A 24,031-nucleotide genomic window follows, 5' to 3' on the forward strand; every position below is an offset into this window, starting at 1 on the left:
TGGATAGCGCGAGACGGTTCTCATCCTGGCGGCCAAGCTAGGCAAAGCCTTATTGGAAAGGAACCAGGAGCTTAGCAATCAGTTCGAGATAATGCAGAGAGAGCTCACCGACAAACTGGAGGTAAGAGTCGCACTTCACCTCTTTCCCACCTCCCCCCCCCCAACACCCCACCTCCCCCCCCCCCCCCCAACACCCCACCTCCCCCCCCCCCCACCCCATCACCCCACCTCCCCCCCCCCCCCCCAACACCCCACCTCCCCCCCCCCCCCCAACACCCCACCTCCCCCCCCCCCAACACCCCACCTCCCCTCCCCCCCCAACACCCCACCTCCCCTCCCCCCCCAACTCCCACCTCCCCCCCCCCCAACACCCCACCTCCCCCCCACCCCAACACCCCAATCTCTCCCCCCCCCCCAACACACCCATCTCCCCCCCCCCCCAACAAACCCATCGCCCCCCCCCCAACACCCCACCTCCCCCCCCCCCAACACACCCACCTCCCCCCACCCCTCAACACCCCACCTCCCCCCCCCCTACTCCACTCACCCACCCCCCCCCAACACCCCCCACCTCCCCCCCCCCCAACAAGCCCCGACCTCCCCCCCCCCCCAACACCCCACCTCCCCCCCCCCCCAACACCCCACCTCCCCCCCCCACCCTGCCCCCAACACCCCACCTCCCCCCCCCCCAACACCCCACCTCCCCCCCCCCCCCCAACACCCCACCTCCCCCCCCCACCCCCTACACCCCACCGCCCACCCCCCCCCCAACACCCCACACCCCCCCCCCCCCAACACCCCACCCTCCCCCCTCCCCCCCCCAACAACCCCACCTCCCCCCCCCGCCAACACCCCACCTCCCCCCCCCCGCCAACACCCCCACCTCCCCCCCCCACCCCAACACCCCACCTCCCCCACCCCCCCCAACACCCCACCTCCCCCCCCCCCCCCCACAACCCCCCTCCCCCCCCCCCCCAAACACCCCACCTCCCCCCCCCACCCCCAACACCCCAACCTCCCCCCCCCCCCCCAACACCCCACCTCCCCCCCCCCCCCCAACACCCCACCTCCCCCCCCCCCCCCCCAACACCCCACCTCCCCCCCCCCCCCCCAACACCCCACCTCCCCCCCCCCCCCCAACACCCACCACCCCCCCCCCCCAACACCCCACCTCCCCCCCCCCCCCAACACCCCCACCTCCCCCCCCCCCCAACACCACCCACCGTCACCCCCCCCCCCCCCAACACCCCACCTCCCCCCCCCCCCCAACACACCCACCTCTCCCCCACCCCCCAACACCCCACTCTCCCCCCCCCCCAACACCCCACCTCCCCCCCCCCCCAACACCCCACCTCCCCCCCCCCCAACACCCCAACCATCCCCCCCCCCACCAGCCCCACCCTCCCCCACCCCCCAACAACCCACCTCCCCCACCCCCCAACACCCCACCATCCCCCCCCCCCCAACACCCCACCTCCCCCCCCCCAACACCCCACCTCTCTTCTCCCCCCCCCCCAACACCCACCCACCTCTCTCTCCCCCCCCCCCAACACCCCACCTCTCTTCTCCCCCCCCCCCCCCAACACCCCACCTCTCTCTCCCCCCCCCCACAACACCCCACCTCTCTTCTCCCCCCTCCCCCCCCCAACACCCAACCTCTCTGCTCCCCCCCCCCCCAACAACCCCACCTCTCTTCTCCCCCCCCCCCCCCCCAACACCCCACCTCCTCTCAACCCCCCCCCCCCCCCCAACACCCCACCTCTCTTCTCCCCCCCCCCCCCCCCAACAACCCCACCTCTCTTCTCCCCCCCCCCCCCAACAACCCCACCTCTCTCTCCCCCCCCCCCCCCCATCACCCCACCTCTCTTCTCCCCCCCCCCCAACACCCACCTCTCATCTCCCCCCCCCCCCAACCACCCCCACCTCCACTCCCTCCCCCCCCCCCCAACACCCCACCTCTCTCCCCCCCCCCCCCCAACACCCCACCTCTCTTCCCTCCCCCCCCCAACCACCCCACCTCTCTACCCTCCCCCCCCCCCCCAACACCCCACCTCTCTTCCCTCCCCCCCCCCCCCAAACACCCCCCACCCTCCTCCTCCTCTTCCCCCCCCCCCAACACCCCACCTCTCATCCTCCTCTTCCCCCCCCCCCCCCCCCCAATCCCCCCCCACAACCCCCCCTCTCTCCTCCTCTCCCCCCCCCCAATCCCACCCCCCCCTCTCCTCCTCTCCCCCCCCCCCCCCAATCCCCCCCTCTCCTCCTCTTCCCCTCCCCCCTCTCCTCCTCTTCCCCACTCCCCCTATCCTCCTCTTCCCCCCCCCCCCAATCCCCCCCTCTCCTCCTCTCCACGCCCCCCCCCCAATCCCCCCCCACTCCTCCTCTCTCCCCCCCCCCCTCCTCCTACTTCTCCCCCCCCCCTCTCCTCCTCTTCTCCCCCCCCCCTCTCCCCTCTTCTCCCCCCCCCCCTCTCCTCCTCTTCACCCCCCCCTCACCCCTCTTCTCCCCCCCCTCTCCTCCTCTTCTCCCCCCCCCCTCTCCTCCTCTTCTCCCCCCCCCTCTCCTCCTCTTCTCCCCCCCCTCTCCTCCTCTTCTCCCCCCCCCCCTCTCCTCCTCTTCTCCCCCCCCCTCTCCTCCTCTTCTCCCCCCCCCCTCTCCTCCTCTTCTCCCCCCCCCCACTCCCTCCTCATTCTCCCCCCCCCCCTCTCCTCCTCTTCTCCCCCCCCCCACTCCTCCTCTTCTCCCCCCCCCCTCTCCTCCCTCTCCCCCCCCCTCTCCTCCACACTCCCCCCCCCCCTCTCCTCCACATCACCCCCCCCCTCTCTCCCCCCCCCTCTCCTCCTCTTCTCCCCCCCCTCCTCTTCTCCCCCCCCCCTCCTCCTCTCCCCCCACCCCCTCACCCTCCTCTTCTCCCCCCCCCCCTCTCCTCCTCTTCTCCCCCCCCCCCTCTCCTCCTCTTCTCCCCCCCCCCCTCTCCTCCTCTCCACCCCCCCCCCCTCTCCTCCTCTTCTCCCCCCCCCTCTCCTCCTCTTCTCCCCCCCCCCCTCCTCCTCATCTCCCCCCCCCCTCTCCTCCTCTTCTCCCACCCCTCCTCTTCTCCCCCCCTCCCTTCTCCCCCCCCATCTCTCCTCTACTCCCCCCCCCTCTCCTCCTCTTCTCCCCCCCCCCTCTCCTCCTCTTCTCCCCCCCCCCTCTCCTCCTCTTCTCCCCCCCCCTCTCCTCCTCTTCTCCCCCCCCCTCTCCTCCTCTTCTCCCCCCCCCCTCTCCTCCTCTTCTCCCCCCCCCCTCTCCTCCTCTTCTCCCCCCCCCTCTCCTCCTCTTCTCCCCCCCCCCTCTCCTCCTCTTCTCCCCCCCCCTCTCCTCCTCTTCTCCCCCCCCCTCTCCACCTCTTCTCCCCCCCCCCTCCTCCTCTCCCCCCCCCCCCTCTCCTCCTCTCTCCCCCCCCCCCTCCTCCTCCTCTTCTCCCCCCCCCCTCTCCTCCTCTTCTCCCCCCCCCCCTCCTCCTCTTCTCCCCCCCCCCTCTCCTCCTCTCTCCCCCCCCCTCTCCTCCTCTTCTCCCCCCCCCCTCTCCTCCTCTTCTCCCCCCCCCCCTCTCCTCCTCTTCTCCCCCCCCCCCTCTCCTCCTCTTCTCCCCCCCCCCCTCTCCTCCTCTTCCCCCCCCCCCACTCCTCCCTTCTCCCCCCCCCCTCTCCTCCTCTTCTCCCCCCCCCCCTCTCCTCCTCTTCTCCCCCCCCCCTCTCCTCCTCTTCTCCCCCCCCCTCTCCTCCTCTTCTCCCCCCCCCTCTCCTCCTCTTCTCCCCCCCCCTCTCCTCCTCTTCTCCCCCCCCCCTCTCCTCCTCTTCTCCCCCCCCTCTCTCCTCCTCTTCTCCCCCCCCCTCTCCACCACCTCTCTCCCCCCCCCTCTCTCCTCCTCTTCTCCCCCCCCCACTCTCCTCCTCTTCTCCCCCCCCTCTCTCCACCTCTTCTCCCCCCCCTCTCTCCTCCTCTTCTCCCCCCCCTCTCTCCTCCTCTTCTCCCCCCCCTCTCTCCTCCTCTTCTCCCCCTCCCTCTCCTCCTCTTCTCCCCCTCCCTCTCCTCCTCTTCTCCCCCTCCCTCTCCTCCTCTTCTCCCCCCCCTCTCCTCCTCTTCTCCCCCCCCCTCTCCTCCTCTTCTCCCCCCCCTCTCCTCCTCTACTCCCCCCCCTCTACTCCCCCCCTCTACTCCCCCCCCTCTCCTCCTCTACTCCCCCCCCACTCCTCCTCTACTCCCCCCCCCTCTTCTCCCCCCCCCCTCTTCTCCCCCCCCCCTCTTCTCCCCCCCCCCTCTTCTCCCCCCCCCCTCTTCTCCCCCCCCCCCTCTTCTCCCCCCCCCCTCTTCTCTCCCCCCCCCTCTTCTCCCCCCCCCCCTCTTCTCCCCCCCCCCCTCTTCTCCCCCCCCCCCTCTTCTCCCCCCCCCCCCTCTTCTCCCCCCCCCCCTCTTCTCCCCCCCCCCCCTCTTCTCCCCCCCCCCCCTCTTCTCCCCCCCCCCCTCTTCTCCCCCCCCCCCTCTTCTCCCCCCCCCCCTCTTCTCCCCCCCCCCCTCTTCTCCCCCCCCCCTCTTCTCCCCCCCCCCTCTTCTCCCCCCCCCCTCTTCTCCCCCCCCCCCTCTTCTCCCCCCCCCCCTCTTCTCCCCCCCCCCTCTTCTCCCCCCCCCCCTCTTCTCCCCCCCCCCCCTCTTCTCCCCCCCCCCCTCTTCTCCCCCCCCCCCTCTTCTCCCCCCCCCCCCTCTTCTCCCCCCCCCCCTCTTCTCCCCCCCCCCTCTTCTCCCCCCCCCCTCTTCTTCCCCCCCCCCTCTTCTTCCCCCCCCCCTCTTCTTCCCCCCCCCCTCTTCTTCCCCCCCCCCTCTTCTTCCCCCCCCCCTCTTCTTCCCCCCCCCCCTCTTCTTCCCCCCCCCCTCTTCTTCCCCCCCCCCTCTTCTTCCCCCCCCCCCTCTTCTTCCCCCCCCCCCTCTTCTTCCCCCCCCCCCTCTTCTTCCCCCCCCCCCTCTTCTTCCCCCCCCCCCTCTTCTTCCCCCCCCCCCTCTTCTTCCCCCCCCCCCCTCTTCTTCCCCCCCCCCCTCTTCTTCCCCCCCCCCCCTCTTCTTCCCCCCCCCCTCTTCTTCCCCCCCCCCTCTTCTTCCCCCCCCCCCTCTTCTTCCCCCCCCCCCCTCTTCTTCCCCCCCCCCCTCTTCTTCCCCCCCCCCCCTCTTCTTCCCCCCCCCCCCTCTTCTTCCCCCCCCCCTCTTCTTCCCCCCCTCCTCTTCTTCCCCCCCTCCTCTTCTTCCCCCCCTCCTCTTCTTCCCCCCCTCCTCTTCTTCCCCCCCTCCTCTTCTTCCCCCCCTCCTCTTCTTCCCCCCCTCCTCTTCTTCCCCCCCTCCTCTTCTTCCCCCCCTCCTCTTCTTCCCCCCCTCCTCTTCTTCCCCCCCTCCTCTTCTTCCCCCCCTCCTCTTCTTCCCCCCCTCCTCTTCTTCCCCCCCCTCCTCTTCTTCCCCCCCTCCTCTTCTTCCCCCCCTCCTCTTCTTCCCCCCCTCCTCTTCTTCCCCCCCTCCTCTTCTTCCCCCCCTCCTCTTCTTCCCCCCCTCCTCTTCTTCCCCCCCTCCTCTTCTTCCCCCCCCTCCTCTTCTTCCCCCCTCCTCTTCTTCCCCCCTCCTCTTCTTCCTCTCCCCCCCCTCTCCTCCTCCTCTTCTCCCCCCCCCTCTCCTCCTCCTCTTCTCTTTCTCACCCCCCCCCACCCCCCCCCCCCCCAACTAACCAGCCACCCCATCTTGGCTTCTTTCCCCCCCATTACATTGTATTTGTATCTTTGTCCAATTTTAGTTAAACTTATTAAACAGCTTCCCATTTCATGGTATCCCTCTCCTATAAGCATTATCGTACCTCAGCCATTTCATGCTATCCTATTTCATCCTAATCTACTCCAATTTACTGTATCCCATACTACTGTTTCCCATTCCATACCATTGTGTTCCATTCTGTCTGCTACAGTTATGACAGTGTACCGATGATCTTGCGTCATTAGATGCTCCCACAGCCCCACAGTACAGAGCCTAATTCAAGAGTATCAAAAACACGGGTATCATTTGAAAATCCTCTAATCTAGAAATGATATAATGTCACGAGTTTTCATTGTTTCTCAGTGACATTTCTGAGAGTGACGAGTCATAATATATTGACCTTAATAGTAACTAGTATGTTATAATTTTGCAAGATACAAATTTAACCCTGTGAGCTTGATTGGGTCTCTTGCGCCTTTAGGCACAGGATCGATCCTGGACTCAATGTGATTTCAAAGGGCGCATTGATTGATAACTTGTGGCCTTTTGCAAGCTGGAACTTCCTAAGTGCTTCGGTGTGGATGGACTACTGATATTATAATGCTGATCTATAACGTTAAGGCACTTTACTGCTCAATGCCTTTGCAGGATGGGCAATTTCTCCTCTGAATCAGTTCCTGCCAGCTGTGATGATCGCAGTCAAACTATTCCAGAACAATTTGTGTAGGGTCCCAGGTCATTGCATTAATTTTTATTGTATAAGTAAAATGGATGTGTCTCCATAACCTCTACAAATTGGTTCACTGCACAACCCCAGCCAAGCTCTGGAGCATACAGTACTGCTGCTGATAAACTAGGACACTGATATGCAACAAAAGGTTCCTTGTTTGGAAATGAATTTTCTTAAATTTGAGTAGAAGTAACTCAAAAATACCCCATGTAATGAAAATGGGCCAATGTAACCCATCTTTCCCATTTAGTCAGGGTGTTGGGCAGTCGTGAAGCTACTTGGTCATTTATTTTTCAGCAACCCTTCCTTCCTGTAGTCAGTGCAGATTATTGTGTCGAACAAGACCTGTAAATACAAGGAATGATGCAGAGTTTATTCCTTTGCGACCAAAGTCAGCAACTTTCCTTTCTATAGCACTCATTGTACACAATATCTCTACACAGGACAGAGGAAAAAAGTTGGCAAAAAAAAGGCTTAAAAAAAAAAATGGTTAGGGGAGACAAAGACGGGTTCTTGGGAAGCTTTTAGAAGTGTGGAGGGGTGAGGCCATGTGGAGAGATGAAGGGAATATAGTCCACAAGAGGGGGACTTGGTGACTGAAAGAGTAGTTGCCAATGTTGCTGTATGGAATGAGGATTGTACGGGAATAGGTAGACAAATGGTATTTTGGGAATGTACAGATAGATCAGGTCACGGAAATAGGATTAGGAGAGGGTATGAAGAGAACTGAAGGTGAGAAGGAGTTTCTTTAAATTTATTCGGTAAGGCAGGGGGAGCTAGCAAAAATTGGTAAAATCAGAGGTGACAGGAATGTGGAACCTTGCAGAGGTACAGATAACAATCATAGCCTCCCACATGTGTTAATGTTGGCAAATGAAGTATAGAGAAGCTTGGGATTGACCAATGTATCAAGGGTCTGCCAGTCTGGGCTTAACTCAGCCTCGTCGGCTGACACTTTGAGCTATCAAGGCTGGAGTACGTAGCTGCTAGTGGGAGCTAAGAGAGTGGCTTTGGTTTGTAATTAAACATGAAGGCGAAAATAATTTTGATTCATCTAGTTCTTGATGCTGGCCTGGAAATGGAGAGTCTGCTAACAGTCTTGGGATCCAGTAAAGAAGGACTAAGGCAGATGTAAGTGTCATCAATGCATATATGGAAGTTGACACCATGTTTTTGGGTGGTGCCATTGAATGGTAGAAAAATGATGGAGGAGAGAGAACTGCAGTTGAAGCATTTGTAGCATTTAAAAAGAAAATACCAACAAAAGTTCAAATCCAACAAATCACAGGCATAGATTTTACTGAGCATGTAAGCATGTTTAGTTACTTTTCTGTAAGATCCTGCCAGCATTTGTTTCCACAAACTAGTTGTCCAAATTTTATTGTTAATCATATAATTTAAGACTCATCAGCCTGAATCATGAACCTTCTTTATCAAAGTTTCAAAAGAATGGACAAAGACTTGTCTCTACTAGCCTGTACTTCAGCATTGAGCTCTGTAGGATCAATTTTCCTTTGCTAGGTGCCCTGGATACACCTTTTCCATAGTTACAAAGCAGAGGAAAAGAGATGGAGACCAGTTATACTGGATTTTATTTTGTATTTTATACGTACTTACAGGGGTCTCCCCAAAGGGAGGAAGGGGGGTATTGCTGCCTATTCTAGGCAGTAGCATTCAAATACTAGTGCTAATATCACTTGCACCTTTTATTAGCAGTTGCCCATCTAATTTCCCTGTGTCTCTGTTTGGTAGAGGCCCAAATGCAACAGTGCTGTCTAGGTTATGCCCAACCTAAGATTGGAGAATCTGAGAAGGGGTTGCCAACAATCATCTTCCACCTCTTTGGTCTATCCACAGGGATAATCGAGGCTGGAGTACTTTTGGCTGCTGTTTTTGGACAGAAACACCTGAAGGTGGTGGAAATTGCTGTTGCTGCTGGCTTAGATAAATTTTCTTGACACTTTGGCCACAATTTCTTACACCGAGGTGTTCCTGTGCCAGGGGAATGTCAGGGCCATGGTAATGACTTGAGCTTGCAAATATAGGCATGTTCAAATACCATCTGTTGTGGCATACTTCATGTGCATTGTGCTTGACTTGTATTCAGGTGGGGGAGAAGGAGGAAAATTGGCCCAATAAATTTCCATGCTCTTTGGCACCCTTTTTTGGTTCTCAGTCCCAATCAGGAATATACAAGACTGGAACATTTTAGTAACACTTGGGCAGAAAATTTTCCCAACTCAACTATCTCCTCATCAAGGACCAAAAATGCAGTCTAGCAGAATGGAAAACTATGGGTGCACTTGGCTTTTAGAGCCATACCTAAGCTTTAGTCTCTAAGAGGTCTCCAACCAATGCTTGGAAGTGGAGAATGGTTTGCAGTATTAGGCAAAATAGGGAGAAAATGGACCACTTTGCATCCTCTTTTCCCTGCTCAACATTGGAAATTAACATAGGACATCAGTTAGATGTCCTTCCTACAGTCTTGCCCATTTCTAAGCCGAGTGTATGCCATTATGAACAGTACACTCAGTCTATTTTAGTCCAAATATATGTAATATGAATATTACACTCAGTTTCTGTCAGCCCAAGTGTGTGGAGTGTGAATGGTACATTCAGTTTCTTTCATTACAATGTGAACAGGACACTGTTTCACCCAGCTGTATGTACTGATCTCTGCAGATATTTTATTCAGTAAACTCGGACAACATTTTGTAAATATTTAAGTGGCTATTCAGTCCATGTTGTCACAGAACAATTGGCCAATGTGGTAGCCTCTGATGTTTTGTGTAGTCTCCTTGAATCTTCAGCTGTGCATCCTCAAATCTCAGCTCCTCAGAATTGATGGTGAGTGCATTGGGCTTGGGATGAGCATCAATATTTTCACAAAGACAGTGGCAAGACAGAGTGTTGCAGGAATGGCAGGTCTTGCCAGAGAACCACAAGTTCAAATTTGCAATTGATGTTATTGAGTACTCTTGGTCTACAATGTAATTGTTGTGGTGGAAGCCAAATAAATCCTCTTGAACACAAACGTTCAGGGATTATGCTGTATGGTTTCTTTTCTCATAGGAGCATAGGAGTTGGCTCTGAGAGACCTGTCAATAACATGGGTTATTTCCAAGATTGTAATCTGTTGTTGGACATAACCACCAGTAGAAGTAATGAGGGGTATATATTATTGGAGAGAGTGCAGGGATATATATTGGAAAGGTTGTAGAGATAGGTAGATGGCAACCTATTGATACTGAGAAGAGGGTTTATAATTACGTAAATTAAAAGATCAATTTTGAGTTCTGTAACGCAGTAGTTTAAAGTTTAGAATATCCTTGTCTGAAATCCCTATAAGATCTTTATAGAATCATTAAGTGAAGGGGAAAAAAGTCTGACTGCAACATAGAAAACAAAACATAGATAATACAGAATTTATAGGTAAGCCGTATGGTGGCAACAATAAGTTATCTTTGTATTGGCTCAGTATCGGACAAGGCATCTTGTTGTAATATGCCCTAAAACCATTTGCTGTTATAAAAAGAAAGCATTGAGAGTACCTTTCTACAGAGTACTCTGAAGTATAATCACGATTGTAATGTAGGCAAATGTGGCAGCCAATTTGTGCACAGCAAGGTCCCACAAACAACAATGAATTGGATGACCAGATGATCTGTTTTAGTGATGTTGGTTGAAGGATAAATGTTGGCCAGTACCCTGGAAGCTCTCCCCTGCAATTCTTTGGTGCCATGGGATCTTTTATCCCCACCTGAGAGGAAAAGTGGAGCCTCAGTCTAATGTGGCATTTAAAGACAGCACCTGTGACATTCTAGCACTTCCAGTACTGTACTGGAATGTTAGCCTAGATTTATTGGTTAATTTTGTGGAATGGGATTTGACCACACAATCTACTGACCCAGAACTGAAAATGTTACCACTGAGCTGTTGAAGAGTTGAGAATGGGAGAAAGAGCACATACCATTCTTATATAATATTCTCAGTGTATCATATCCCTGCCGTATAGGTTTTTGTGGCTCAAAATCTCAGTACTTAACTGTACTAGTTGGTTTTGCACGTCTAAAAGTCATCTCAGGGGTCTTGGTACCCTATACTTGTGCATTATCAGTGGTATTTCAGATCCAGCGCTCTGGAAAGTTACATTGCATCATGATACTTAGAATCTGCAATCTTTCACGGTGTACTCAAGCTGTGCAGGAAATGCATCACATGTATCAATCCAAGGAAAAATAACACCATAAATGAAAGCTGTTTGTGTCTACAGTATCTCTCCATGTATAAAAATGTTGAGATATGCCTGTCTAACTTCAGATGTTAGAATGTGAAAAACATTTTTTTAAGAAGAGAACTTCAATCACATTTGATCTATGAGGAACTTTTCAAGCATTGAAAATACCTCAGAGCATGGGTGTTAAATTGGGCCTTGTCAAATGGGATGCAACTGAAGTAGTCCAAAATGGAGAATAATTGCATTGCTATATATCTCATTGGCTAAACAAAGGTTAGTATAATTACCTGCAGAAGATTCAGTGATGTAACAATTTGTTTTCTTGTTCAGAAACTTCTAAAATCATATGCTGACACAATTAACTGAAAGGATGTTGGGAATGATTCATCTGATTGTTTCCCGTTTGACTGTAGCAGCATGGAGAGTTGTTCGGACTGACGCTCCTGATGACAGAATGCTGTAAGATCACACCATGTGACGATAGTTTGAATTCTTCACTGTTGACAGCAGTGTAGGACCCTGCTGTGTGAGAATAGTTTGTGTTTATGTTTGCATGTACTGGAAGATTGTTATAGGAGAATAGCAATATCAATGGATATTTGTTTATGGTATTGTTGTTTCTCTTCATTGCTGAATCTGTAATCTCAAGCTCCGCATATTTGGCATAAAGCAAGGCAGCAGCTGCCATAGTAACTAGAAGTTGCGAAGTTCAGTCACACCTTTCACAGATGATTATGTTTTTGGGAAAACAAAGTATTATAAGAGTAGCCTAATGATTAAATAGTTTCTAATCTTGGAAACAATTGCATCTCTTTGGTCCAGGCTGCTAAGTGTTGCTCTGTCCCATATTAGTGCTATAAGACCTTGTATGTGTAATTTGTGTTGATGATCCCATAGTATGGCAGACTTTACAGTGAGGTGGCTTGGGTTAATGTTCCTGTCTGATGGCAGAGTGCTTTGCAACCCACCACCGTGATGGTAGTTTGGACTGACACTTCTGATGACAAACTACTGCATGGTCATGATGAAAGATGTGGTGATAGTTTGAATTAGTGGTTTTGTCTGTTAAGAGTGTGTAAGGACCCTGTACTGTGCTAGTTAGGATTCATGTTCCCATGTACTGGCAGAGCCCTGAGGGAGCCACATTGTGGGAGCAGTTAGGGTTCATGTTCCCAAGTGTTCTTGTCTTTTGAGAGTGCATTAGTACCCTGCAGTGTGACGATAGTTATAGTTCTTGTTCCAGTGCACTGGCAGAGTGCTGTGGGACCCACACTGAGAGTGTAGTTAGGGTTCATGTTGCTAAGTAATGTTCATGAAATAGAAGAATTTTCTTTCCATTATTCAATGCTATAACCTTTTCTTGGGCCCTTATTAAACATCCACCCACCCACGCAAAGAAGCAATGAATAAATTACCAAGGCACTGACGATGATACAGATGGTTGCAAGGAGTGACGTTGTATTAATGCTGATAACGATCAGATGGTAAATTATTCCTAGTAGTCTTGTTTCGACGCAGCAATCTTTCTAATTTCTATTATTAATATGCCTGCATGATTGTTACTCCATTGAGCTTTTCTTTCTTGTTCCTCCTCAGCTCTAAATATAGAGTTTTACACGTTCTTGCTCTTCCCTTTATACTTACGGCATTCAAATTAACATCATCATCTACTCTCTCATTCTTTCTAGAATCTCAAAATGATAGAATGAAGGGAAGATCAGGAGTTCCATCATCTTTAGACTTTTAAAGCATTTTCTTGATATCACCAAATTGCCACGGTTTCATTTACATCATTTTTGTTCACATTTTGAGCATTGATGGTGTACTGTTTCATGGGCTCCAGCCCTTTATTGAGATCTTCAAGTTTTTTCAAAAAGTTATGGATTTAAGTTGAGATTAAATTCCTCATTTTTACTATTTGCTGATTTTTCAGCATTTCTCTCCCCTTTCTGTCATTTGAATTCAAGTTCTCTGCCCTGATTAAAATTTCAGTTTTTATTTTTGTTCCTCAATTGAATTATTTGTATGCTTAACCATTTGTGGGCAAACAAACAACATCCTCCTTCCAACACGGCACTCCTTTCAGTCAAAGGGGTGGGAGTTAAAGGTGAAGTAGGTCACTCAGCCCATTTCTGTTATTCTTGGCATTTGTAGCTCAGTTAGAGCACAAATTTCAATATAAATCCTATTTGGTTTACAAGTAGTTGAAGTAAAGCCTTTACTGATCTGAAATGAAAGAGATTTTTTTTTTGCTCTCTTTGCTGTTTGTATTCCAGCCATAGTAATGTGGCTAACATTACAGCTGTTAACGTCAGGGATTGGAACTGACATCCATTTATAAAACAATTCCGAATTCAGATTTGTATGGGAGACGTGACATGGAGCAGGGAGAAAATGCCACTCTTAAGGAAGGCAAAGAAACTAAAACTATTGCAAAGCAGCCTTATAAATCCTGACATAGGTGAACGAGCTACACAGCTAGTAAGCACTTTGCTGCTGAATGGTAAAGAATGTAGTTTGGCTACACATTGGGTCACCCCTATCCTGCTGAATGAACAGGAACTTTGTGAATGCATTGAAGTAACCTTGACCTTGCATAATAAATAGAAATCATCTTGATTATTTTGTGCATTTGCATGTTGGGTATTAAATGGGTTTAGGTCACTTTTGTGATCTGTTCCAAAATGTCTTTTCTTTCCATTTCAACTGATTTCAAGGGTGGTGCTGTCAGCTTTAATGTCATGGGGTGGAGAAGATGCAGGAAGTAGGAGGATCTTTATTCAATATTGAAATTATCCGATTGTAGGAAACCTTATTAAGTGTCCATTCTTTTACCCTGGATGTGATTAGTGCCTTCCAATTGTAATCGTGTCCAACAGCACACTCCAGCTGTGCATTAAAGACTATGACCTCCTATTTGTGGTGGGGTCGGGGAGGTTGCTGAGTAAAGGCATTGGAACAATTCCTTTTAGCTGTATAGTATAAACCGAGGTCCAGCCACATTAACATCAGGGCTTGAACTACTTGCCCTCATTCCATGTCTGGCTGCTATAGTGGAAATCTACAAACCAGAATTTGGATGTTAGAATTTTTAAAAATGGAATGGTTTTAGTCAGATGAAATGATTCATTTTTGCAACTCAGTTGGGCTTTAATTTTTTTTCATTCCACTTTCGGAATGTGTGAAACAGAGAGAGACTGGTGAGATTTTGGGATGGAGACAAAGGTTCTCTGCAGTGTGTGGGTGTTGTGCTGCAAGGTGCTCCTTGGCATGTTCTAGTTTCCCATTCTCCCGTACTTTGCCACATGTTTTGCTCTCCTTCTGGGTACTCAAAAGCTTATGTCTGGAAATGATGGCCTTTTTTGTGATTGAAAATTCATCAGTATAATCATAATTTCAAGCATTTATTATTATACTTTGATTATACAAAATTATATGCTATAATTAAAAGTTATCTATTGCTTAAAACTTGGGTTGCGCAAAGATCAGTGATATTGGCTACTGCTTGTCAATTAACAGGAATTGTTTTACAAAAGTCTGAGAATACTCCAGGTCAACTACATCCAACTCCTATCACGTGACTGATATATTTCTGGGAGCACTTCTGGATCCTCTGTTGTTCATAAAATTCTCACCGACATCTCTTCTCTGAGCCCGTCCATGAATAATAACTTATCCTGAATGTTTTCAACCTACACCTTGCCCCACTTCACTGACTTGGCTACCAGCCTGTTCTCATTTAACTCCATTCATATAAATGTCTCCATCTACCTCTGTAACTTTGGCATCTCAAATGGACTTAACAAATCTGAGCACTGTATCAACAGTAAACTTATTTCTGACCACTTCATTGGCTCCCTTACCACATGCATCCAATCACACTGCCACTTTTAACCTGCTCAAAAGTTCCCTGATTTCTGCCTTCAGTAACTATGTCCACACGAAGTCATTTACTGTCCACCTTTAATCTGTCCCTCCATGTAAGCTCTCTAACTCATATTCACAGCCATCACATTGGCCTCACGTGCCCTCGCTACTCTCATCGTGTCAATCACAGATAAGGTCATCCCTGATCACTTCCTTGTATTGCTCTTCACCCACATCCCCCTTTCCCCATCCAAACCTTACTTCCTCTGTCTCCACCCCTAGAAAACAAATTCCCAATTCCCTTACAACGGCAATTGCAAAATCCAAACTCTCTAGCCTTTGGCCTTCCATTCCCCTGAGACCTGATATTCGACATCCCAGAGTATTGAAAGAGGTAGCTGTTGATTTAGTGAATCATCTTCCAAAATTCTATAGATTCTGGAATAGTTCCTGCATGTTGGAAGGTAGCAAATGTCACCCCACTATTTAAGAAGGGAGGGAGCGAGAAAACTGGGAACTGCAGACCTGTTAGCCTTACATCAGTAGTTGGGAAAATGTTAGAATCTGTTCTGAAGGATGTGATAAATGGACATTTGGATAATAATGATCCCATTGGGCATAGTCAACATGGATTTATGAATGGGAAATCATGTTTGACAAACCTATTGCAGTTTTTTGAGAACGTTACTAACAGAATTGATAAAGGGAAGTTGGTGGATGTGGTATACTTGGATTTTCAGAAGGCTTTTGATAAATGCCCCCACAGGAGTTTGGTTAGCATAATTAAAGCACATGAGATAGGAGGTAATATACTGGCATGGATTAAGGATCGGTTAACAGGCAGAGATCAGAGAGTAGGCATAAACATGTCATTCTTGCGTTGGCAGGCTGTGACTAGTGGGGTACCGCCAGGATCAGTACTTGGGCCTCAGCTGTTCACAATATATATCAATGATTTGGATATGGGGATCAAATGTAATATTTCCAAGTTCGCAGATGACACAAAACTAGGTGGGAATGTGTGTTGTGAGGAAATGTAAAGCGGCTTCAAGGGGATTTGGACAGACTTAGTGATTGGGCATGAATGTGGCAGATGGAATATAATGTGGAAAAATGTGAAGTTATCCACTTTGGGAGGAGGAACAGATGTGCAGAGTATTTCTTAAATGGTAAGAGATTAGAAAGTGTAGATGTACAAAGGTGTCCTTGTCAATAAGTCACTGAAAACTAGAATACAGATGCAGAAAGCAGTCAGTAAGGCTACTGGTATGTTGGCCTTTATCGCAAGAGGATTTGAATACAGTAGTAATGAAGTCTTACTTCAATTTTATAGAACCTTGGTTAGACCGCACCTGGAGTACTGTGTGCAGTTTTGGTCCCCTTGCCTTAGGAAGCATATTATTGCCATAGAGGGAGTCGAACAAAGGTTCACCAGATTTCTTCCCGGGATGGAGCTGTCCTATGAAGAGAGATTGGGGAAACTGGGCCTGTATTCTCCAGAGTTTCGAAGAATGACAGGTGATCTCATTGAAACCTACAAAATGCTTCTAGTGATGGACAGGATAGATGCAGGTAAGGTTTCCCCTAGTTGGGGAGTCTAGAGCCAAGGGGCACAATTTCAAATAAGGGGAAACCACTGAGGACACAGATGAGGAGAAATGTCTTTACTCAGAGGGTTGTGAATCTTTGGAATTCTCTACCTCAGAGAGCTGTGGAAGCTCAGTCATTAACTGAGTTTAAAGTAGAGATTGACAGATTTCAAAATACTAATGACATAAAGGGAATTGGGGATAGTTTGGGAAAAAGGCATTGAAGTGGATGATCAGCTATGATTGTATTGAATCACGGAGCAGGCTCGATGGGCTGAATGGCCTACTCCTGTTCGTATGTTCCCTGATACGCCCCTCATCTCCAATCCCTTAAATCCAAGGAACGCAGACTTGACTGGATATGGTGGCCAACTGATTTAGCTGTTCAGTGCCAAATCTGACTGGACCATGTAAAGCACTATTGGGTCCTTCTCTCGTCTGTCAAAACTACTCCGTATTCCAGGGTCATCCTGGAATGCAAAGTTAACCCCTGTCGTCTTTTCTCTGCTGCAAACAGTCTTCTTAAGCCTCTCTCTTCTGTTTCTTCCACACTGTCCTCCAGCAACAAGTGGGAAGAGCTCATGGATTTCTTTGTGACTAAGATTGAGACCATCTGATCAGCTGCCTCTGCTATTGCCCTCCCTTCCAATGGCCCACCTGGCCAAACTTCCTTTAAGGTTCCCCCCTGCCCTACTCTGAACTTGTAGCCTTCTCTAGTTTCTCTCCTTTCTTCGCTCATTCCCTCTCTTAGCTCATCTTGTCCATGAGACCCACCTCTTGCTCTCTTGACCCTCTTCTCACAAAACTGCTGACCAGCCAACATCCCTTCCTGGCTATCATGTTAGCTGATATTAATGGTGTTCTCTCCTCAAGTTCTGATCCCCTACTTCAAATCTGCCATCATACTCACAAAAAAACCCTTGACTCTCTCCATTCTCGCAAACTACCACCCCATCTCCAACCTCCCCTTCCTCACCAAACTACTTCAGCGTGCGATTGCCTCCCAAATCCATGCCCATCTTTCTTGGAACTCCATGTTTGAATCCCTCCAATCAGGTTTACACCCCCACTACAGTACAGAAATGGATCCTATCAAAGTCATTGAGTCATTTACAGCACAGGAGGAGGCCATTCAGTCCATTGAGTTCATGCTGACTCCCCATGGAATGATCTAGTCAGCCCCACTACCCTGCTTGATCCCTGTAGCCCTGCAAGTTTATTTCCTCCAAGTGACCATCCAACTTCCTTTTGAAGTCATTGATTGTCTCTGCTTCCACCACCCTGGTGGTCAGCAAGTTCCTCGTCATTACCACCCGCTCTGTTTTAAAAAAAAAAAAGAAAAGTGCTTCCTCATATTCCCCCTGCATCTCTTGCCCAAAACCTTCAGTCTGTGTCCCCTAATCCTTGTACCATTAGTTAATGGGAACAGGTTTTTCTTTGTCTAATTTATCTTAACCTGTAATAATCTTGTACGCCTCTATTAAATCTCCACTCGATCTCCTTTGCTCACCGAACAATCCCAGCTTTTCCAACCGAACTTTGTAACTAAAATCCTCCATCTCTGGAAGTCACAAATGGAATCTATAACTGCGACAAAGTAGAACTTTCTCTCCTCGCCCTTCTGAACCTGTCTGCAGCCTTTGACACTGTTGATCACATCATCCTGATCCAACGTATCTGTCTCATATTGCTGGGTAGAACTTCACTTGCCTGGATCTATTCTTTTCTATCCAGTCGTAGCTACAGAATTGCCTGCAATGGCTTCTCCCCCCACTCCCGCGTCATTACCTCTGGTGTCCCCCAAGGATCGCTGTCCCTCGGTAGCATCATCCAAAGACATAGTGTCAGTTTCCACATGTACGCTGACAACATCCAGCTCTACCCCTCACCCAGCTCTTTTGACCCCCTCCACTGTCTCCAAATTGTCAGACTGCTTGTCTGACATTCTGCACTGGATGAGCAGAAATTTCCTCCAGCTAAATATTGGGAACATCAAAGCCATTGTCTTTGGTCCCTGTCACAAATTCTGTTCCCTAGTCACCCACTCCATCCCTCTCCCTGGCAACTTGTCTGAGGCTGAACCAGAATGTTCATAATCTTGGTGTCCTTTTCCACCTCTGTAACATCTTCCTCTATAAACTTGGTCATCCAAAACTTTGCTGCTTGTATCCTCACTTGCACCAAGTCCTGTTCACTCATTATCTCAGTACTCACTGACCTACAATAGCTCCTGGTCTAGAGCACCTCAATTTTAAAATTCTTATCCTTGTTTCATGTCCCTCCCTGGCCTTTCCCCTTCATACCTTCTCCAGCCTACAACCCTCCTTGCACTCTTCCAGATTTGGCCTCTTGAGCATCCCTGACTTTAACGCTGAACCATTGTCAGGTATGCCTTCAGCTGCCAAGGCCCTAAGCGCTTGAATTCCCTCCCTGAACCTCTCCATCTCTTTTCTTCTCTTTCCTCCTGCTTCTTAAAATTGACCTCTTTGAGCAAGCTCTTGATCATCTGCCCTATTATCTCCTGATGTGGCTCAGTGTCAAATATTTGTTTTGTAATACTCCTTTGAAGCACCTTTGGATATTTTACTACGTTAAAGGCACTATATAAGCACAAGTTCTTGAGTTAGCTGTCGCATATCCTTCTAAAGTCTACAGATGTTACCAAGTGTTATGACCAGGTGCTTAATGCAGGGAAATTGATAGCATTTAAAAGAATCAACCAAATTAATTAGCTGGTTTAAAAAGTTGCTAAAGATTTTCAAATGGATATTGGAAGGTAACATATACTGGTTATGGAAGTGATTGTTTTTTTTTGTTAAAATATTTTTTGAGGAATTCATAGTCAAACTGAATAAATGTTGGACCATTTTTTTTTCAAGAGGGCACGGAAAGAACTAGTTTGGCAACAATGTTTACTTGTCACATGACTCAAGTTTTAAAAAAAATAGAACAGAAGTCCAGGTAACGGGCAGATTTGGGCAGAGAAAGGACTAGCGCTCCCCTTGATGGGACAAGCCCAGGAGCAGCAGCATGCACCTGAGGGGGCAGAAAATTCACAAGATTTTGGTTGTAGTGTCAATGTGTTTTACCATCTGAAAGGAGATAAAGTTGGCTCCTGCTGCTGAAGTGTCAAGGAAAGAGAAGCCCACAACCCGGCTCGCTTACCAGCACCTCTCTAGGACCCTGAGAAGTCCACTGTGTCAATTCATTTCATCTCCTGTCTTTGAGGAAAAGCCTGTTAAATTAATTCTCAACACTACCTGAAAGGGCGGCACAGTGGCGCAGTGGTTAGCACTGCAGCCTCACAGCTCCAGGGACCCGGGTTCAATTCCGGGTACTGCCTGTGTGGAGTTTGCAAGTTCTCCCTGTGTCTGCGTGGGTTTCCTCCGGGTGCTCCGGTTTCCTCCCACATGCCAAAGACTTGCAGGTTGATAGGTAAATTGGCCATTAGCAATTGCCCCTAGTATAGGTAGGTGGTAGGGAAATATAGGGACAGGTGGGGATGTGGTAGGAATATGGAATTAGTGTAGGATTAGTATAAATGGGTGGTTGATGGTCGGCACAGACTCGGTGGGCCGAAGGGCCTGTTTCAGTGCTGTATCTCTAAATTAAACTAAAAGATCTCTGACCCATCTGCGTGTGCTCAGAGGTTAGACTGTATGCCAGTTTTGGAACACAATTATGTCACATCTGCTGTTTTCTTCAGGAGTGAGCAAGTATTGAGCCCAAGTGTTTTTTTTGTCTGTAACTGAGCTGTGAACAAAATCCCCTGTGTGTGTTGCTAAGGTAAAAAGGGGACATTAAAAATTTCAGTCTGTGTGTTTATGCTTTACTTCATTACTGGTTAAGACTTGTTTTATAATAAACTGATAATTTTGTTGTTCATTAAAGAAACCTGGTTCGTGTGTTTTATTCTGGGGAAAAATAGAGTATATGATTGACCGTATCGATAAGTGGGAAAATTTAAAATATATGTTGTGACCTGTGGAGAAGTGGAACTAGAATAAACAATGCACTCCTCCCGACTCGGTCATAACATAAGAAACTATTAAGTTTATTTTGATCACAGATCATTGTACCTGACCAGTGGGATGTAGCATTGAGTAAGGACCAATGCTTTTTGCCTTTTTTTTTGGCTAATATAAATCTTGTATGTTGTTACCCTAAAATCTGGTGTACAAGTCACACCTGGTGTATGCTTTTGCATCCTCGGAGAATGAGTCTTTTATACTAATGCAGCTCATGCATATGGTTTTATGATTTGTTCATGTTTATAGGTTTGTTTCCATAAATTCTTCAGTTCTTTTTTTTTTAAGAAGAAAGCTGATGTCACTTTGAGATAAAGCTAACATGTTTTCCTGTCTCTCATCAGCATCTAGAACAGGAGAAGCACGAGTTGCGGAGACGATTCGAGAACCGTGAGGGAGAGTGGGAGGGACGTGTTGCTGAGCTGGAGAGTGATCTGAAGCAGCTTCAAGATGAATTGGAGAGACACCAGGTCCAGTTACGTGAGGCAAACAAAGAGAAAGTAAGAGCCTTGAGGGAACTCTCCGAACAGAACCATCGCCTCTTGGAACAGCTCACCAGGGTAAGTCTTGTTAGGGTCGACGGTGGAGGATGGATTTGAGTGCAAGTGCAGGCTCCTCCATTAATTTCTCAACAGCTCAAATTTCTCTCATACATGTAATGCTCTGTCTGTTCTTCTAAATGAAAATGTTGACTGGAAAAGAAGTGTATCTCTTGTGTGTTAGGGATGCGTTTATTGCCAGAGTGACACTCAGGAAGTGGAGATGAGTATTGACAGAGGTGCAAAGGTGTGCATGGAATGGCAGAGATGAATGTTGGTAATGGGGCTTGCCACTGAGGGGTATGTTGGTGCATTAGCTGAGGTTCAAAGTTATGTTGGCAGGGGACATGCCAGTGGAAGGGTTCTATGGAGGCAATAAATTGAGGGCTTAGAAATATGTGTCAATATAGTGCACAGGCTTTATGTGAGGGAGGTGGATGTTAGCCACGTAATGGGTGAGGGTTTTCAATCTGGAGAAATCTGCTTTTAATGCTGCATAAAAGTACTTCATTTGGATGGGATTAAGAAGGAATGAATCCTACACAGATAGGCTGTTGTACTTGCTGTTACCATGGAAGCAGGACTACTCCATCAACTTGCAGGATATAAAATGGCTGAGTCACCCAGCGTATGGGCTTGTTATCAGTGATCACTGATCTGTGCTGCTCTCTGCTCTGAATGGGATTGTTTTTCATAATTTTCCTTAAAATGGCAAATAGGCTTGTACAAAATCAAAGACTGACATTGAAGAAGCTGCATTGGACATGTAACTGCAAATTCAACAGCATTTATTAACCTGACGCTTTTCACATTTAAATTCAATTCCAAACAATCAGATGGTGCTTATTTCACGCTCAGTGTAACACTATTCCCAACCAGCACCGACCCCCTGCTACATACCCACTGCAATTGGATGTACCGATGTAGAGACACAGGTATACAATTTGAGTGAAATGGAAGCCGTATGCCTTAGTTTAAGAATAGATATAAAACAAAATTTGTAATCGCTGGAAATCTGTAATAAATACAGTAATTGTTAGAATATAGAGTGAGTTACTCAGTGTCTGAAAGACAGGCTAATTCTTTTGGTGGGTCCTTAATTTGTGAAATGCCTGTAGCTAATCACTATTGGCATATATTCCTGGTGTTTTAATTCGCTGTTTAATACAATCCAACTCTTCTAGCCTTACTATTCTGATCCCTTTCCTCTTACCTTTGTCTCTGTCTGGACTCCAGTGACTCCCTACAATAGTACGACAGATTACTAATTCAAGTGCAGAGGATTGCAGGCTGCGCGCTTGCATCCAGCTACTATATGGCACAGAGACCTGGAAAAAGAACTATTAGATTTTTATTTGTTGCTGGCTCTAGATCCATTATGTCAGAGATTAATTACTGCAGAGCACTCTTTAAAACACCTCATGACTGAAATTCTGTGAAACTCCTGGAGGAATCCAAAACAACTGAATCATTCCCCATTTCTCTAATGGGTTTCCTATAGATTTGAGGTACTTTGCTCTAATCAAACTGGTTATTTCTGGTTAGTCACATTATTGCTATGTTTTACCTCTGCCCTACCTGTCCAGTACCACATAGAAACATAGGAGTAGGCCATTCAGCCCTTCGAGCCTGCACAGTCATTCAGTACGATCATGGCTGATCATCCAAACTCAGTACCCTGTTCCCGCTTTCTCCCCATATCCCTTGATCCCATTAGCCCTAAGAACTATATCTAACTCTTTCTTGAATATATTTAATGATTTGGCCTCAACTGCTTTCTGTGGTAGAGAATTCCACAGGTTCACAACTCTCTGGGTGAAGAAATCTCTCCTCATCTCAGTCCTAAATGGCTTACCCCTTATCCTTAGACCGCGACCCCTGGTCCTGGACACCCCCCTCTCCCACAATCGGGAACCTCCTTCCTGCATCTAGTCTGTCCAGTCCTGTTAGAACTTTGTAGGTTTCTATGAGATCCCCCCTCATTCTTTTAAACTCTAGCGAATACAAGCCTAATTGACCCAATCTCTCTTCATACGTCATTTCTGCCATCCCAGGAATCAGTCTGGTGAAACCTCGCTGCACTCCCTCCATAGCAAGAACATCTTTCCTCAGATAAGGAGACCAAAACTGCACACAATACTCCAGATGTGGTCTCACCAAGGCCTTGTATAATTGCAACAAGACATTCCTGCTCCTGTACTCGAATCCTCTCTGTGAAGGCCACCATACCATTTGCCTTCTTAACTGCGTGCTGCACCTGCATGCTTACTTTCAGCGACTGGTGCACAAGGACACCCAGGTCTCGTTGCACCTCCCCCTTTCCCAATCTATCGCTGTTCAGATAATCTGTCTTTCTGTTTTTGCCACCAAAGTGGATAACCTCATATTTATCCACATTATACTGCATCTGCTATGTATTTGCCCACTCACTCAACCTGTCCAAATCACACTAGAACCTCTCTGCATCCTCCTCATAGCTCACACTCCCACCCAGCTTTGTGTCCTCTGCAAACCTGCGGTACCCCACTAGTAACTGCCTGCCTCTTGGAAAAAGACCCGTTTGTTCCTACTCTTCGCTTCCTGTCTGCCAACCAGTTCTCTATCCATGTCAGTACCTTACCCCCAATTCCATGTGCTTTAATTTTGCATGCTAATCTCTTATATGGGACTTTATCGAAAGCCTTCTGAAAGTCCAAATACGCCACATCCACTGGTTCTCCCTTATTTGTTCTACGAGTTACATGCTCAAAAAATTCCAGTATATTTGTCGAGCATGATTTCCCTTTGGTAAATCCATGTTGACTTTGTCTGATCCTGTCCTGTACCAACAAAACAAAGCTGCTGCTAGAAGGCGGGTACAATCCTGATCGGCATTCAGCCTAAAGGCCTGCTTGGGTATGAAATTGAAACCCGACTCGGGGCCCGAACCCGACCACCATAATAAAGTTAATTATATCAAACATACCTTGTCCAAATGTTGTGATCCTCCGTTCCGGCAGCAGGCCATTCCTGCAGATTTGTGTAGAAGTTCCTTCTCTAAGTAAGGGAGCACTGTGTCCGCGTCCAACCCAGCCCTACCTGAGCCCGAATGCCGGACCCGGAAGAGAGACCCGACCCATGTCGTCAGGTCTGGTGGGGTTCGGGTCGGGTAGTCACGCTTTAATTCAGACTGGCCGAGTGTGAAATAGGTGAATTTAATACTGTATGTTGCATCTGGCATTGTGGGACTCAATGAAATCAAGGATCATAAAGAGCTATCTATGTATGGGAGAGAG

General features: G+C 48.9%; 1 protein-coding gene across 2 annotated transcripts in view; it reads left to right on the forward strand.

Moving 5' to 3' along the window:
* The first annotated feature begins 24 nt into the window (after window positions 1-24).
* bicdl1 (BICD family like cargo adaptor 1) overlaps window positions 25-24,031 on the forward strand; it is a 99,993-nt gene continuing 75,986 nt past the window's right edge. For both annotated transcript variants that reach the window (XM_068055257.1, XM_068055258.1), the window contains exons 1-2: window positions 25-121; window positions 20,562-20,777. In XM_068055257.1, the coding sequence (XP_067911358.1) occupies window positions 92-121; window positions 20,562-20,777 (246 nt within the window). In that variant the 5' untranslated portion in view covers window positions 25-91. The remainder of the gene's footprint in view (window positions 122-20,561; window positions 20,778-24,031) is intronic.

This window comes from Heterodontus francisci, chromosome 23, assembly GCF_036365525.1.
Source record: "Heterodontus francisci isolate sHetFra1 chromosome 23, sHetFra1.hap1, whole genome shotgun sequence".
NCBI lineage: Eukaryota > Metazoa > Chordata > Chondrichthyes > Heterodontiformes > Heterodontidae > Heterodontus > Heterodontus francisci.